The sequence below is a fragment of the Mycteria americana genome, chromosome 4, assembly GCF_035582795.1.
Source record: "Mycteria americana isolate JAX WOST 10 ecotype Jacksonville Zoo and Gardens chromosome 4, USCA_MyAme_1.0, whole genome shotgun sequence".
Lineage (NCBI taxonomy): Eukaryota > Metazoa > Chordata > Aves > Ciconiiformes > Ciconiidae > Mycteria > Mycteria americana.
In genome coordinates this window covers 29,509,231-29,528,030 of record NC_134368.1, presented here as the reverse complement: position 1 = coordinate 29,528,030, position 18,800 = coordinate 29,509,231, and the positions used below count along the sequence as shown (strand labels likewise).

General features: G+C 38.0%; 1 protein-coding gene across 1 annotated transcript in view; it reads left to right on the top strand.

Annotated features, from left to right (window-relative positions):
- The window catches only part of GABRG1 (gamma-aminobutyric acid type A receptor subunit gamma1), a 37,453-nt gene that overhangs the window by 2,386 nt on the left and 16,267 nt on the right, over positions 1-18,800 (top strand). The window contains exon 2 of the mRNA XM_075500015.1: positions 5,739-5,806. Coding sequence (XP_075356130.1) covers positions 5,804-5,806 — 3 coding nt within the window. The 5' untranslated portion in view covers positions 5,739-5,803. The remainder of the gene's footprint in view (positions 1-5,738; positions 5,807-18,800) is intronic.

Genomic DNA, 18,800 nt, shown 5'->3' with positions numbered 1-18,800 from the left:
ATGTCAGAGGCAATACTGAATTTTAATAGGAGAAAACCACACTCTGTCATTTTCTGCTTTTCTCATTTAAATATCCATGAGTTGTAGTGATTTCTTAACTGCTACCCTTTGCAATGTTTATTAATCTTACTAGTCTTTAACTCAATTTATGTAATATACCTTGACATGTTTGGAGCATAATAGAACTAGTCTTAAAGTACCTTCTGCTCAGTATGAAGTAATAGTAGTTACCAGATGAAGTCTCTTATTTGTAGTATAAATCCCTTTAATTACAGATACAACCTTGGAGTGTTGAGATATTACAAAAGCAGTATTATTCTCAGTGTAATGTTACCTTTTAGCTAGCTGATTTTATAACCACACTGTTTTAGCTTCACTCCTGCGTCAAACTAGCTGTTATTTTTCAACTTTCCTTTTTAAAGGAAAGAATTCTGGCTACACACTGTTCCATCTCTCACACCTTAGGGACACTGATATATTAATATTAGCCTATTAATGTACAGTACATTTTTTCCAGCTAAGTCTCATGTCCAGTGTTGTGTATTATATGGGTGAAACACAACTGATCAATCTGAAAGTTTAATTAAAAACAGGGAATAATCATCACATATCTACAACTCTAATGGAGTGTTTTCAATCAACAGTTTGAGGAAAGTTATCATTGATAGAATTTTTAAGAATGGTGAGAATGATTGCTCATGGACATAGAGAAATTGGATACCTAGAGAAATTTGGGTAGTTGTCATTGCCCTATAAGCAGGGCATGGGTAGGTAACTGCAGCTCAGTGCACTTAAGTGAAAAGTCACGTACTCAGGGATATAAAGGATATGTGAACAAAAAGTGGACTTTTGAGAGACTAATAGAAGCACTAATTCTGAAAAGATAAGGATATTAGGGGGATATTCTGTTGAACAGGTGCTCTTAGTGTGTAGCATTAATGAAAGGATGATATAGGCAGGAAAGTAATAAGCCGGAATAAGCAGGAAAATATCAGGTAAAGGTAGAGAGGTATGTATTCTGACATGAAGAATATTTTGCAAGAATTGAAGGAAATTGCAATACAAGAGCAAGATGTAGAAGAGCATATGCAGTGAATGTTAAAAGTACTGGATGTGTGCACTGCATAGAAAATGATCGAAATAATAAAAGTTGTGGGGTAAGAGTATTTGCTAAAGGTGGGTTTCTTTTAAATAAAAAGGTAAAAGAAGAATTGTGGAGAACAGGGCTCTGCTTTCATCAAAATCACTTTGAAAAAGTTCTTCAGAGATGGAGCTGGAAGCCTGCTGTAGACACTTGAGGCTGAATTTTCAATATAGATAGCCATATAAGTAATACTCTTAGATAACTGGTTGTGAGATATGTATTATTCCATTAAAAACTATTACAAATTGAAGGTCTCTCTTATTCCTGAATGTGGTAGTCGCCTAATTTATTTGCTGAATAACTGCTTTATCACCAAGAAGAGATGCTTCTTTAGGCAATTAATGAGGAGTTATAGAAAGAAAGAAAGAAAATAAGCCTGGATGAAATTATCAAATGTGGTCTTAGTTTAAATTAAATAGCATTACAAATAATAATAAAAAAGGTGATATATCTTAGACCTTCATTCCAAAATGGGGAATTGTGGTAAACTATGGGAACTGGTTGGTGAATTTAGATGGACTAACTATGCCGTAATGCTGAGGATTGCAGTAATGAAAATGGAGCGATATTAAGCAATAAAAAGTGCAATGTTCTGTACTTTTACAATAATGATAATAATTTCTGCCAGGAGATGGGGATTTATAAACTGAGAATAACTGATGAGAGAGCTCTTCAATGTAGTAAGCAGAGATATTTCAAATATCAAAAGCTGCAAATTGGTCCTAGATAAATACAGGCTAAAGAAGAGGCACTTTTGATAGTGAGAGCAATTACTAAAATAGTTTGTCAATTATTGAGGTAGATTTTACCACTATGATTTTTCTAATCGAGAGTAAACATTTTTCAAAATATAGATTTTAAACTAAAAATCCCTCCCTTCATCATCCCTTACTAGAAGGTAGTGGTCCATGCCTGCTGAGAGAGACTTCTTTCCAGGTCTTGTCGCTTGTTGGGAAGTTCATTCTTGCTCTTGAATTCCAGGCACAAGAGTCACTTATTTACTATATTTATTTCTTGGGACAAGCTTGTTCTTAGCTATGTGCTTGTGTTATATGATGCTCAATACCAGTCAAACCTTTTAAACCAGAAGAAGAGAAGTTTAGCCTAGTGAAGAAAAGGTGTCAAAGCAGGAAACTGGAAATCGTGAGTAGATCTGTCTAGATCAGGCTTAGCAAACAGGTCCCCTGTGTGCTTCAGCTATGTTAGGAGCTGATGAACTATCCCTTGGGGCAGCTGCCCCTTGGTGCTCTTCTCTTTCTGTGTTGAGTATGCAATCTGCTGTCCTCTCACCTCTTACTTTACTCTAGCCTGGCTCATATTGTCTTTCAGGGTAAATATTCAAAGTGTATCTCTTTCTCCCCTGCCTTAGAAGCTTCTGTAAATTTACAGTACTGTTTTGCACTTCATGCAGGATGTGTTAAATAGCCTTCTTCCTACTCCTAGTGTTTTCAAGGGTGATACCAAATTTTTGAAGTAAAATAAGAAGTATTCACTGTAGAAACATCTCAAACCATCTTTCTCTGTTAGATCTTTGTGGAGAGTAAATGAACAATAGCAATTATATGGATGTCAAATGAGTATCAAGAATGTATTTTCCTCCAGCATTTGTCATTTTCGTGGACTCATATCACTTCAAGTTCAAGAACATGAGAAGAATGAATTCTTTCTTCTCATTCACAGTACTTTGCTCTGTACCCTACAGAAGAACTAAGGTAACAAAACAGCCTCTTCCAGTCTTCTTGAATGAGATCTCTTTCTCTGGATCATTTGGGTCAATTAAAATAATTTCAACAGGGGCAGATTTTCAGACTCTTCACTGGCTCTTAATAGCTCTAATAATCTTACTCAGAGCAGTATGGAAAAGCCAAATTAAACTCCGTGGCACATTACAGGAGAGCCCTTGTGGCAGATCAAGTACTGCTCACTGCAAGCTGGAATTTCATAAAATTGACACAGCCCCCATTAAAAACTGGCTCACTGACAGATCTCAAAATTTAGTTGTTAATAAGGAAATATCAGTGGTTGGGCTGTCTATAGTAGGGTCTCATAGGAAAGTCTTGATCAAGAATAATGATATTTTGAATGATTTCAGCAATGAATTTTTTTAGTAAAGTTGGCAGATGACACAAAGACTGTTGGAAAGGGAGAGGCTGTATCTGCAGAGTAATAATTTGCTCCTTCAGTAAAACTGGAGACACAAAAATTGAGAGAGGAAAAAAAATAGGAGGTGGAGGGAAGGAAGCCTGTGTGTCATATTTCAAGGTGAGAGATTCTGCATAGTAAAGCAGTGATTTAGGGGAAAACTTAGATATTTTGAAGGTCTCTTCAAAATACAGGTCTTAGCTATGTGTCCCCTGAGCATTGTCCTGAGATAAGTCCCTTTTTGAAAAGGAACACAAGTAGAAATCTGGAAATGTTCAAGCAGCACTGATAACACTGTTACAAAAATTTCCGTCCTGGTGTCCACATTTCAAGATGGATCTGGAAACAATGGAGCAAGTTTATAAGTTAAAGCTGAACAGATTATCTATAGGTTGCATTTGCAGTATGCAGTATGAACTGTTCAGCATACTGAAGGCAAGTTTCAGAGGTGACCTTAATCACTACGTGTAGGTACTTGCGTCTGAAGAAGAGGTTTGATATATGGCTAGGCAGTGCTGAAAGTTGGAGTGGAAGACTTGAACCTCAGAACAAAACAAGATTTCCTAACGCTAAGGAGAATTAAACACTTCCTACAAATATGGGAAAAAACAGTGGATTCAGCATTGCTTGAGCAATGAGGCAATACACACTTTGATCCACCTCCTTCTGTTCTAGTGGGGTTGCTGTTATATAGATAAATACGGTTGCAAAATTAAAGGAAGAGGATATCTGTTTGTGAGATGTGGCGTATGTAAAATATGTTATATTATATATGTGTGTATATACACACATGCATTATACACTTTTTTTACTCTGATTTTTCAGTCTGTGGATATGAGTTCCTGTGTTTTCCCCCCTTCCTTTATGAGCCCTGCAGATATTGAAAACATTTGCAGCTCAGGAAGTACTTATTTTTTTCCCCCAGGAAATAAATTGGTTTCCAGAGTCTGTTTAAACTTTCTGCGAAGCATGCTGGGGACAGGATGGTGATCAAGTGACTCTGTGCTCTGTGGTTGTAGAGGAAATCCTTTGTGCAGCCGCACTGGTGTGTCAGGGTCACACCGGTAATTGGATTTGGAATCAGGGAGAATTTCCTCCCAAGTGAGATTGGCAGGGAAAAGGTATCTTAGGATATTTAGGAAATGTATCTTGCCTGTCACTGTAGCTGGCAAAGATGTTAATGATACCCTGTTTCTTTCTGTGCGTCTGTTCGAGTTTTAGGTTTTTGAGATTTGAAAAATCCTCTTACTTAAGGTTTTAGGTTTGTTATAGAGCACTTGGGCGATCTCTGATGATTTGCAGTGTAAAGAAATCAAATCTGATGACCTAGGGTCCCTCTCCTATGAAATCAAAGTGCCTTATTGTCTGTACCTTCCCCCTTTTCCATCTGCAGATGGACAGAAGTGCTTCATTTTAGCATGGCAGATCACGAGAGAAAGACCAGCAGAGCTTTATTATTAACCCTCTTCATTCCACTGGGGACTAGGACATATATCCTCTTGTGTCCACATTCTGGCTCTCCAGTACAAGCTAGAAGAAAATGCTTGGTAAACTGATGAAGTTAAAATGCATCCTGACCTCTTCCGTTTGTACCTTTTTCCCGTATAAACCAATTAGGAGGAAAAAAACCTGAATTATCAGTGCCACCTGTACTTCGGATGTGACTTTCATGGGAAGTCACTTAGACTTTGTGCCCTTCTGTAAGCGTACAAAGTAAGAGAGTATATTCTGTAAGAGAATACATTTTTAAACAGTTAATTTTTGTCTGCCCAGGGAGAGTGGTTTCCCTGTGTTTTTAAAGAAAAATAAGTTTGGAAATGTTTAACTTTTAAATGACTTTCGCTTGAGGAGCTTTCAGTTTGGTGTTTGAAGAAGTGTATTAATCAAGCTGATGAGAGGACATTAGTAATCCTTAGGTGTGCTATAGTTGCATGAATTGAAGAAATCTGTGGTGAAAAGTTATTTTATCTTTGTTACACATTTTCAGTCGGAATTGACAGAAAGCACTGCATATTGATTCCTTACAGCTGATAAACACATCTGCTCCCAGACCTCAGGGTTTGTTGTATGAGCAATTTTTTCCAAACATTTTTTTTCTGTTTATGGTAAAATTTTTATGTTGGAAGACAGTTTTTGTTTTGTTTTGGTTTTTTTTGTTTCCTTCCTTTACCTTTTATACCTTTTATATCTATCTTATATCGGTTCACAAAGCACAGGCGGGGATTGCATTACGAAGTAAAAAAATCATGTTGATAATTCTAACAATTCATATGGAATAAGGGAGCCAGGTCATATATTATCCTTCACAGAATGAACAAACCAGAGATTTAATTATTCTGAATCTAATAAAAGAATATCTGATTTGTTGTTGTTTTAGTAAATAGGTTAAATTACACTAACAATGTACAGAGTTAATTAAATATGTAATTATTATGGTTACTGTTTTGTTTAGTGAGAACTACGATAATTGAAACAGATGTCTATGTCAACAGCATTGGCCCAGTTGACCCAATCAATATGGTAAGTTCTCATTATTGACAGAAAACATTATCTGAATGATGCTATGGATTAATATTATGAAATAATTCTAATCTCATTCAAATAAGTTTCTTTATTTCTTATGTGTATTCTTATGCTGTTGGATATGATTGTGATTGTTACAGAAGCACGTTTAGACTCTCTCTATTTGAAAATGTTGTAATTAAAAAATATATTTCTTCTTTTAAAAAAATGAGGCCACACAGAGGACATTTTATCAGGTCCTTATTTTGGTTTGTGTTGAACATTTTCACTATGTTTGTTTATACCTGCTTTATCTCTGGCCTGGTATAATTTCCTGGGGCTACTCTTCAGAGGTTAAGAAAAATAACAATTGACCCAGCATTTGTGAATAAAACTATTTTCAGTGCAGTAATTTATTATTAGTTTTCAAATGCTTAAAAAGAAAAATTTGAAATTAACTCTTTTGTCCTCCTTTTTCCACATCTTATTTAGTGTTATGGGTCCTCTTCAGTGTGTGTGTGTGTGTGTATGTGTGTACACACATAGCTGGTTTCTTCAGAAGTTAAACAATGCATCTCATCTAGTTTCCAGTAGACCTGTAGAGGTCTGACCTATCTATTTGATAGCAACACTGAAGTAACAGCACAGATGAGGAAGCTGAGTCTGTGGCCTTTTCTTAAATCACTTAGAGCTTCTGTCACGATGTGCATGGTATGAAATAGTGGTGTTGGAGGCTTTAGAAGGGCCTTGTTGCATGACTTCTTCCAGAGACCGCTGCCCAGGACTAAGACTGGGACGGGCCCTTGGGTGAGTTTGAGCTCATCCCCCTCCCTTTTTCCTTTTCCTCTTCCCTACAGAATTGCTGACAGTGTTGAATTTGCATGGCAGAGAAGCGTTTTGCTCAATCTGAGGCTGGAGTATGCCAGTGCAGGGGGCTTATGAACATTTGGTGAAAGCACAGTAATTCTAGATTATTATTAAGGATCTTGTGGTTTACATGTATGTCATCATGCTTGGGGGGGGAGTATTGACTTTCAGTGATGGGAAGACAAGCAGGAAAAACCAATGGTACTTAGATACTATGGATAAAAGTGCCAAAAGTAGATGATGCAGCTCTGTAGCAAAGGATATTCATTTGAGCATAATGGGCTAACAAGCTTAGGGTTGTCATTACCTGGGGCTGTGGCAGGCAAGTCCATGTCTCAGGCCAGGGCTGTACATAAAGAAATGCATGAAAGAGAAGAGTGAGGGGGTGAGGGAAACTTTTCAGTTTCCACGTCTGGTATAAGTGGTGTCTTTGGTTTTGTCTGTCTTTCTACTGCAGTCTTTCTCTTTTGCTTTTCTCCATCCTATCCTCTTCTGAGGGAACTTATTGCGGGAGCAAAATGTGTGGACAGGCAGTTTTCCAGTTTTAAAGAACCAGCATGTGGCTAGCTTTGCAGGGTAGCCTTGCCCCATCTCCCATGCCCTCTTCTTGTCTTTGCAGCCTGTGGGCAATGTCCCCGCTGCTAAGTACCATGCCCTCTCCTGTGCCCACAGCTGCCTTCTGCTTGCTCAGCGCAGAGCCTGGGAGGCAGCATTATCATGCAGTGCACTTGCAGTAATGACAGTACCAGCCATGGGACTATTTCATGTCACTCATCTAGAGTTCTCCCCACATCTGCTAGAGCTGTCCTAGAGCTGGGTGGTGATGCCCTTGCCATGGTGCTAATAAAAGCCAGTCATACTGGCTTTTAGTCCAAGGTAAGGATAGCATCATATTGAAAAGGCATATTACTTCATTAGAGAGCAGGATCCTAATGGTTATAACGTATATCAACTGAATGTTTATCCCTCTAACCTGATTTCTGTTAAAAAAAAAAGATAACAATAAAGCATGTCACCAAAGGGTAATAAGGTAAATGTCATTAAGACATAGAACTTTAAAAACTATTCTATGGTTTTTTAAAATGGGCAGAGAACTACTTAGCAATTTAAATTATAGTCTAAGGACACTATGGCCTTCATAAAAGAGCAATTTCTTTCACTGGGCTTGGACTCCAGGAACCTGGATCATATGAGCATCTAACATCACTACAAAAATCAAATGTTTGTGAAAATAAATGAAACCATATATATGCAAATAATTTGATTAAGGTTTCAAAAAAAGATGTTTTTAATCTGGGAAACAACATTCTCAGCAAAAAAATAATTACAGATTTGACCCTGTAAGCTCGCTTTATGTGAGCTGTTGGTTTCATTAGGAAGGCACTTCCCCTGGAGTCAATATTGTTTGAGATAGTTAACGAATAATCCAAAAATTGTTTCTATTTCAAGGGCTGTCCTTAGCCCTTCATTTGATCACTTAATATGAGAACACATATCTGTGATTCCCCATTGGATTACTCATTTGCCAGATACGTTAATTCACTCTCGCAAATGATGTCCTTTAACTACTTAGTTTGGATACAATATGGCATGATGTCGAGAGTGGTTTTTCTAACAATGATGCTGAAGCAGCATGTCAAGAGAGTATGTTTGTCTGAAAGCTTCAGAGGACACGTATTATGAGAGGAAACGGATTTATTTTTATAATTCAGTCTATTTTCCTCTTGCTATCTGACAGACTTTCACTTTCATAAAAGGGATGCTTTAAGTGTATGTAGGAAATTCATTAGAATTTGTTTTTGAAGGCTGTTGTCTTTTGGCTTTCACTATCTAACAGAGGTCTACACAAAATTCTAGAGGGTATAGACACCCCATGCTTAAGAGATGTTTTCCTACAGCATGTGATCTCTTTAGGCATCTGCAGCCTGAGTAAACATTTTTAACAGGCATCTGGATCAGCAGAGTATTTAGGCTTCTAATACTCATTAAGTCTAAAGATTTTTGAATCTGTCTTTTAGAGCTAACCTGTGCCATGCATTGTGCAACAATCATGTAAAATACAGCTAAGCACATTTTTGTGGCCAAAGTCTTGATCCTCAATAGCTCTGCAGTGGTCTAGGGATTTCTTAGCAGAATTTAGACATGCGATGAATATTTAGAGCCTCGTTTTCCTCTATATGGAAGCTCATTCAGTTGAGCACTTAATGTCGATGTATTAGGCTCTTACTACCTTTCTCTGTCCTTCCAATCTAGGGCCAAGATGAAAAAAAGCCACTCTGGTGGTACAAGTAGCAGAATCTGATATATGGTCCCTGTATGGTCCCTGTGTAGAAATGCATGTTGATCCATGTCGCCTGTGGGCCTCATTAGCTTTCTTCTGCCCTGTATTCATCCCCCAAACCCTATGTGTTCATAAATACATAACATTTTGTGCTACTGGTGCCCCAAGGAGTCCACGGGAGATGATGCCAGCGCCACAGCTTTTGTGGTTTGACAATACCAAGCAAGCGTACAATTCAGTGGGTTGGGAGAGGCATGGCAGCTCTCCAAGACATTTTTACCTTCCTGATCTTGTAATCTCTGTTTGATCAAAACTCTCATAACAATAAAAGACTGCTACCTCAAATGAGAGAAATTTTTGGAGAAGGAATACAGGAGCAGTTCCTTAAGGAAGAAGTATTGCATCATTGTGTCAAAAATGAACAGCAAAGAGAAAAGTTTATATTTTCCCTGTCTTTAATGTCTATTTAATCGAGTTTCATATAGTAAATAGTGGAGCAATACTCAAGTAGCAAAAATGGGGAAAGGGTTAGAAAGAGGCAGATCATTTCTATAGAGATGCATAGGCATCATGACTGATAGATTAAAAACTAGCCAAAAGAAAATGCTCTGCCTCTCTGTCTGTATCTGCCTGTGTGTGAAGTGTATACATATATAAATATGTAAGTTTACAGAAACAAAATTATGGTTTAAAATTCCTTTGCTTTTTCATGTGTTTCTAAGTCATGATTTAACATTTTGAAACATTATGTTATCATTGCCGTTTTAGTGTCTTTGAGGGCTACATATTTTTTTTCTTCCCTTGCTGTGGATGCAGATGATGTTCTCTATTCAGCTTTTGTATTTATTAATGGAACTCAGTATTAGAAGGTCCAGACTGAAAATTCCAGGATAAATTTCTAGGACTGCACTTCACTGAAGCAGTTCAGTTTCCTTGTTATTTCCCAACATTTCTATTTCTTCTGCGGATGATTTATCTTTTGTCGCATGATCTTTGCTAGTTATCCATTGAAGGCTACTGTGACTGCAAGCTGAAAGCCATACTTTGAAGCCTAGCACTCTTATTTTTAACAAGATAGCTAAACCACTGAGCAAATCGGATATTCACAGAATACACAATGTGCTGCTTTGGTACACAGACTGTATGGCCTGGACACTGTTAAGATACAATTTTTCCTGTCATATTGTACCATTTAGGACTTTGTGTAGAATGCGCTGATGGTGAATTTCAAGTATCCTTTGACTTCTAAATTCCATTTCATTCTCAAGTTGCAGTAACTAGCAGCAGATTTTTAATTTTTTTTTTAAGGTATTCAAGTACCAAGGTGATCAGTATCTTAATACAGATTGCTCAGTGTTACTGTACTTGTGGAGGATGCTTTGTGGTCAGGTGTGTCACTGCACTTATTCTACTAGTCACTAAATTTGTATTGAAGGTTTGAATGTTCTGTACTCTTACTTTACAGTGCCAGGTAATTTATATTAAACACACTAGAATATAAATAATCATGACCCAAAGATACATTACCTGAAGCTACCCTGAAATCCAGTACTCAAAGATGCACACTCTTTGTTTGCATTATTCTGTAAATCAAAGTATTTTAACTCTGTTTTTGAATGATATTAAATGTTTTGTTACTGAATGAATGTAAAAGTGTAAAGGAAAGATGAGGCTTAGAAAGAGACAGAAATAGATACTGGAATTAGCAAGGCCCTGATCCTGCAGATACCTGGGCATGTACTTCAGTTTACATGTGTGAACCATGTCGACTTAAGGATTTAACAAACACAACAGGAAAAAATCCAAATTAAGTAGTGTATAAAAGGAAAAATACGAACTCTCTCTCACTCCCCCCCCGTCTGCCTGTTACAGAGAGCTGTGTCTAAGTGAACATAGTTCCATACAAGAGACATAAACATAATAAATCACAATGCTATCCAAATGCTGCACTGTATAGTAATATTTCAGGACTGGGTGAACACTGCTTGATAGGGCTTGTCATGGTTTGTGAACTGCATTTGAAGATTTTCCGGGAGGTTGGAATTGCTTTCAAGTTTGAAGAAGACAGTTTTGAGGAGAACCATTGTCTCTAAGAGCTTTATGATGACAGACTGAGAGGAAGAGCATGAGGGATGCACTCCTGCCCATGTCTGAGAATTTATGAGGTTTCCTAAGGTTGCGTGGGTTCAGCATGCAGGCACTGCAAATTTTTGGAGAGTTAGGTGTGTGCATTTTATGCAAACTGGTTCCATTCTCTTTCAAATGGCAGGAATATTTGTTCATAAATCAGGACAGAAGTACCAGTAAGTCTTTAAATATTACCTATTTCTTATTGTACAGCATCTTCTTTGGATTAAGCTAGAATGATAATTTTTTTCCCAATTTACTCTTTTATTTTTGATTGGGAAAGATAGATTCCAATCATTTTGGTGCAAGTGATCAGATTTAATTGACTGTTACTCAGACGAGTGTTTGAGATTGATGGACACAGTGTCATTTACAGCAGCTGAGTAAATATTCCTTCAGTAGGCTTGAGCATTGTTTTTTCTTTCTTATGAAATATAATTAAGCGTCAAAAACCTTATATCTGTTAGTATTTCTTATTTTACCAGCTATAGGAACTTGAGTAATACTTCACAAGTACAATTTCATGAATGTTTTCTGTTTTATTCTGAAAAAAATAGCTTAAATTGATTAGTCTGGCTCTTGCAGGCAGCTAGTTTGCCTACTGCTATTGCAAGGTAGCTCTAAGCTTGCCTCAATCGGTTTCAGGGGAATTGGCGAAGCACAAGCTATATTCTGCTCATACTGCCTCAGCACAGCAGTTCCTGGGTCGCTCCCAATTTCTGTGATCCTTTTGAAGGGAATGGCGATGGCTGAGGGAAAAGGCAGCCATTGTATGACAGACAAATGTTGCGGTAGCTTTCTGAAACCAAACCAGAGTACAGCCATCTTTTTGGCCCCCACTTTAAACAGCATTCAGTACTTGTCCCGTTCTCAGCTGCAGTTTACTGGTTGTCCCTTAATAGATATGAAGTCAGGACAGGTAGTTAAGGTTCTACACAGGATACCAGAGAAATCTACGTTCTTTGCTGTAAAATATGGCCTAATTTGTGTGTGGCATTTAGCAATGCTATAATCTAAGGCTGCAGTCTTTTTGTGCTGTGGTTCACTCTTAAATTTTGTGTTAGACTAGTTCATGCTTTAGGAAACACTGTTTTTGTATAGTACCGTTGTATCACCTAAGCCGCAGTTGGCATGGTTTCAATATAAATAATGGAAAAAAAAAATTACTTTGACTTAACTCCCCTGACATCAGTAGAGTGTGCTAGCATATACTGATTGGAAATCCAGTTTATATCATCTCAGATTCTTAGCATCCACAGCCAGAGCAATAACCAAACTGCCTTTGAAGTATCTGAGATTTCAGATGTTAGGGTTCTGTATTTGCATAGGGCTAATTTGTTAAAGAAATAGCAGAAGTCCTGAGCTGTGGACATGGTTGGCGCTAGCAAACAATTCTGAAAAGCTTCTTCCTTTTTATCTGTGGTCAGACCGTCAGTGTGTTGTGAGCAAGCACCTTATTTTCTTGTTCCCAGTACTTTACCTATTTAAATGTTGATGTGAATGTACTTCTTAAAGCTCTTCCTTTGGTACTTCTGCGCAGGATGTGTTCCATCGTCACCCTCTTCTCCTGCTTTCAGCTACATCTTGCCAGTTTTATGCACAAACTCAGCAACCTTTCTGGGCCAGTTGCCTGCAATTCTGTGTATCTCCTTTTGTTCAATCCAAAATATTGCCTTGTGTCCCTCATATCTGTTCACAGATGTTTAGTTAGCTCAGTATGACTAAATCATAGCTTTAAATCTTCCTACTTTTTGCCCCTTCCAAGCTCTCGGTTGCTGTGGATAATCGCTACTCTCTATGTCACTGAGGCCTGAAATCTAAAAATTTTCTATGATGTGATGGATCTTAGAACCAGGAGTAGGGTCTCAGTTGGAGTCTTGCAAATTCTGATTGCAAAGCAGCTTTGAGGGGTTTTATTTTTATTTATTTTTTAATCCATCATATGGAATCTCTTGTCCAGGCTCCCATTGTTATGATAACATGTTTTTGTAACCTTTCCACTTGCAGTCTTGCTCCATTCGTACCATCTAGAGATGTCCTACAGAGAGAATTTTCCACTGTTTCTACTGAGTCATTTCTTGCTCAGGTTCTTCCTCTGTCTCGTCTTTCACTGGACCTCACACGTAAACAGTTTCCTTTCACTTTCAAGGCACTTCAAAGCCTATCCCCAGCCATTTTTAGTTGGTTTTTTCCCCCAAGAGGCCATTTCCTATCTCAGGCCATTTCTATCTCCTTTCCTATTGGTTTCTGCTCCCATCCTTTCAACTTTTCATATGACTTTCTCCCAAGCTACATTTTATGCTTGAAAGAAACTTTCTATAGATGTCTGCAAAGCCACATCATTGTTTCTCATCATGTTCCTGTTTAAACTTACTTCTTTCTTTTTTTTTTTCTTTCTGTGGAGGCTACAAAATATCACAAACTATTACACGTTTGTTGTGCTAAAATCACTGCCTGCAATTCTGAGTGGTATTGGGTTATCTGTTTCCTGTTACTTATGTCCCTGTTTTCTTTCCAAATCTTGTCTTTTATGTTAAATTCAAACTGTAAGCTCCTTGCAGAGGATGTGTATCCTGTATAAGCAGTACTGAGTGCCTGCACAATTCAGTTGAGATGATCTAAATCAAGAATAATGTTAATAAAGTACGACATAGCACTTCACTGAGAAGGCAAAGGTATTGACTAGTGCTAAAGCTAAGCCAAACAGTGCTTTACTCCTGCTTTTCCCCCCAAAACTGCACGGACTGCTTGGCTGCTCTGTCATACAGTTTATTGTTACTTCTGATGCCTTAATATCCTCTCCAAATACTTTCTGTCTGCTTCTGCTGTGGTTGTCTCCCTTGTGTCTGCAGCTGAGAGAAGATACATTTAGTTCTTTGTCTTGTACCTCTTATCTTTGTGTCAAATAGATGATAAATATTTTGAAGAACATTACACACCTGTTCTTTGTTATTAATTCCTAGTCTGTCTGTCTATATGGAAATTTGTGATGCTGCATTCCAGTTGTGGGAATAATTCTGCTGGCCTAGATTTGAACTGGGTTTCGGGAAAAAAGGCAGGGGAGGTGCTTTGATTGTTAGGACAGCTTATAACAGCTTGCTGCAATAGAAACTGTCCTTGGCAATGGCTCCTACCATACAGGTTATCATTGTCTCCTTCGCTGCTGTGCTCTAGAGGAAAGCTGCTGTCGGTCACTGGCCCCTACAATGGCTGGTGCCAGGACCTGTGCTGACACTACGAAACCGCATCCTCTGTTAAAAGCTGGGCAGCACAGGTACAGAATTTTTCTCCTCACAGTGCATGGTATGGGAAGTTCACTTTACATACGGGGGGAATGGTCTGGATGCCCTTTCCTGCAGCAGCCCCTCCAAGCTGTCTACCAAGGAAGCAGACCCACTCTTGGAAAGAGTGTTTGCCCTACTCCCTTGTTAGCAGGGCTGACAGCACTGACAAAATAGCTGTTAGGAAATGCAATGTGCCTTTGCTAGTAAGTGAATGTAACTTCCCTGCCTGTTGATCTTGGCCTTCATTATTTTTATTCCGTTGCTGTATGATTTTAAATTTCATCAAGTCTTACCCATTCTGGATGGTTATTTCAACCACCATGGCGAATGTACATCTAAAACACTTTTTGTTGGACTATTTTGGAGTTTGTAATTCATTGGCATACAGTAAGTGCTGCATGAGATTTCGCCTTTTTGAATAACAGTAGTGTCTCTGTTGTAGAGGGTTATCCCCACAAAAGGTTATGCCCTTGGCACCAGTAAGTAAATAGAGGCTCTTTTAGGCAGTTCTTAACAGTTGTCCATGCTCTTATATCTTCAGTGTAGCGGGTGATTGATATTTGGAGTTGCGTGACTGCTTCATCAGCCAGAAAGCTAAACTGATAGGAGTGCTGTATTTCATGTGGGATCAGGTATCTTACAGGATTTTCAGGGTAGAAAACAAACCCAGATAAGTCTCCTTGCCATCAGTGTTGGGATTTCGGAGCATGACAGGAAAACCATGGAAATAAAAGAGCAAGCAGGAACTGTGCGATTAATCTTGCTTTAAAATCAGTTGCACCATACTGAAAGGTGAAGCATGGTGTTTGAGACTTTGTAGCTTATTTATAAAAGGAAACTGGAGAAAACCATGTATGCTTGAGTAATGTGCAGCTTTATTGCTGAAGTTGTTTGTGGGACCAATTTTGACTGCTTGACTCTCTCTAGCTACAGAAAGGTAGACGTAGCTGCAGAATTTAGAAAGTACAGTTAATGGAGTTGGTAAATCACTATTGACAACCTTGAAGGCAAACCCTTAATCCGTATCAAGTATTCACTCCTGGGTTTTTAATAGATATGTATGTATTTCTGTCTGATTTTTTTGTTCTGAGTTGTCTTCTCTGCTTCTTTCTATAGTTTTTTTGTTTATGAGTGGCAGTGGCTGAAATGTTCAAGTTTCAATTCAAAAGCAAACCAAAACTTTTGGTATCATTTTCAGTATGGGAATTTATATAGATTATATATATAATCTACTTCCTCTCCGTATGGTCTCCTCAAATGCCCAAAATCTAAGCTGATCAAATAGAAGCAGAGATTTTGCTGAAGTGCTTTAGTTACTTTTCTAGCTAATCTTTTGACTATTGGCAAGATTTTAATTATAGTTTCTAATCTACAAAGCATTGAAATAAATCTTGCCTTTTATTCATATTGTTTGCATCTGTCACTTTGCATATTCAAAATAAGGACTGGATAAGCACAGATGCCAAATTATGATGTGAAGAGTGATGGATTTTTTCTGTTTTGTGGCTATGTAGGTCTCTCTGTACTCCCTCACCTTCTGTAGATATGATTTGCCATATTTCCACTTACCCTGCACATATGTTCTCATGCCATCCTCCAGTGTGATTATCTGCACAATTATAACAATCAGACTGGTTAAAAGACTCTGGGAGCAGATGCTGTGCACTTCTGTTCAGTGTATTTCCTGCAGCCCCCACCTCTTCCACAGCTGCAGTATCATTAATGTAATATTACAGGTACATGTCAGAATCATTATGATTTGTTGGATCTTTTAGATCTCCCCCTAAGGGCACTAGGCTTAGATTGCTCTAGTGACCAAACTAAAATGGTTTACCAAAACAAGAAATTTTACTTTTGCTTCGGTGCCAGCCGTGGGGATAAAGCTCTGAAACCATTGCTGGCCCCGAAGCAGCTCAAAAATCTTTTTTAAGGGCTTTTAAAGTAACCCACCAGGGAGATCAACCACATTTTAGATGTTTTGTTAAGAGTAGTTATACATCAAAGATAGGTTAAGTATTTTAATAAATTACTTAATAGCCCCTTATTGATGTCCAGAGGTATTTGGGTGAGGGAAAAGGTAAAGGTTACGAGTGTTTATTGACAGCACACTGGCAAGATGAAGATAAATTGGCTAATGCTTGATGCTTTATTTGGTGCTTACCTCTTAGGAAAGCATGTGGTTACCAGTTTTGTCTATGACTTCCTTTGTTTTTTAAACCTCTTAATCAGCACACTAGATTGAGTCTTTGATACTAAATCACATCTCTTAATGTCAAAACATATAGGTTGGTAGAGTGTTTTCTTTAGTTTCCCCTTCTTCATTTTTTTTTCTGAAGAATTCCCTGCCTGCCTGACATAAAGTTCCAATTTAAGGAATTAGAAAGCTGAATAGCATGAAGAAACATGGGGAAAATATCTTGAAGCTCAGATAACTGAATAAGATGAAGTCATGTCACACTTGGTAATTGAACTGAGTTCAGGGCTGCCTATGAAACAGATTTCTGAATTAGCTTGTTGCATTCCAGAAAACTCCAGGTGCCCTTCAGGTGAAATTTTGAATCTGGGGAGAAAAGCTGGGGTGGGTTTCTGAGCAAAGATGAAATGACAGGGGTATGTTTTTATGCATTTTTCTCTGAAATTCACTGGTAATGAACTGTATTGCAGGCCTGTAGTTGACTAACGCAATTTTTCAGCTCCAAATTTGGTTTTGAGACTTTTCATTGCTTTTGTGTTTGACCCCAGAAAACCAGGCCATTTTTTTCCTGTTCTCGGACAAAATGTGTTGCAGTTAACACGATCCAGCCAACAATTTAGCTACTCATCGCTTGACTTCTCCACACTTTTTACTGTGGAATATCAAATCAGTTGTGAGACTGCCAGACAAAATATCCAAGAAAAATGTTTTTTCTGCTTTGTGAGATTTTTTTCCATTCTTATTGATATTATGTTGGAATTGGTGTGATGTGGTTTGCACTGAGAAACAATCATGTAGGATAGTATCTGCCTCCCTTTCACAGCTTTCCAATAAAAAACCTAATCCACTGGCCCATTTTCATGTCTGACTGTAATTGAACTGTGCATGACAATGAAACTGATGTTGAGGATTCAATATATTCCCATACAGTAGCTGTTCCTACTTTATTTGAAGTAATTGCTTTTATTTAATAAATGATTTTCTCTAAGACTATACAACTGCTTGTCAATATTCACAGTTTGTTCACTGCCTGGCCCTTTAATGGTAATCTCCGATTAGTCACTGTGTTCCCAGCCTTTGGAGTTTGTGATGATCTTTTAGAGAGGAAAGGGATGGAGGAGGATTGCAGTTATCTGTAAATAATTAGGCAGGTGGGCTCTTCATGCCAGCTGTGCAAAAAAGAGTTCAGTGATCTAATCAAATGCCAAATATGAGCTAACATGTGCCATGGTTATTGAACCCTGTGAGGCTAAATATGAATAAGCATACATTTTGCTATGGCTGTGACTAACGCAGCCACAGATTGATTCCATTTTATTCTGCATGGCTATTTTATCATTAGTTTCATTTGAAAGAGAGAGTAGTAAACCAATTTTTACGGTTACACAGTGGCATTGAATGGTGAGTTTTATGAAAGACTAATAGAAGTAGTGATAAGAGTGTTAAATTTAACTTTTGTAAGAAACCAAGGAAAACAAAATAGTTGCTCAGAAAGATTTGTTGCACTAAAAAAATGTTGTATAAATCTGGTGTGCTGTTGTGCTTGCTCATATGATGTTTAAACAAAGATGGGGCTTTTATTCATCTAGTTTTGGAAACAAAGTACTCCCATAAATGACAGTATAATGATTTTTCTACCTAATTTTCAACAAATTTTAGGGACCTAGATTTCCCCTTCTTATAGGGAAATACGAAATATTGTCCAGGAACTGCAAATTTAAGGTAATTAAATGCATGAATCCATAAAATCTGCAAATTTAAGGGAATTCAGTGTATGAATTCATAAAATCTGAAAATTTCAGGCCCGTTTCAAAACTAGATTTTCAGAAAGAATCCAGCTTTCTTGATAATCCCCCAGCACAGTTTGCCTTTCAGGCTATTGCTCTCAAGCATCTATACTGTCACAGCTGCATGCTGCCAGACTCTTAGTTGTCTGATCATCCTATATGTTTGCCTGTGCTTGGTGGCTGCTTGGGGTCTATTTGGACCTATGGCATCTGGCCTCTTCTGTGGGGAAGCTTGTGTTCAGAAAGGAAGCTAATATACATTTGAGTCCCATTTTCATATGCCTTGCACCTCTACGGTGTGAGTACATGTAAGTGCTTGGACATTATGCTAAAGTTCACTTGAGTGAAAATAGTATATATATAATGGGTTGAAAATACGATCCCATGTGAGATGTGTTGTATGAAGAATATATGCAGCCTCAGGATGTGTTATGGACCCTCAAAGACAGAGAGGTCTCAGGGAGGCATAGGA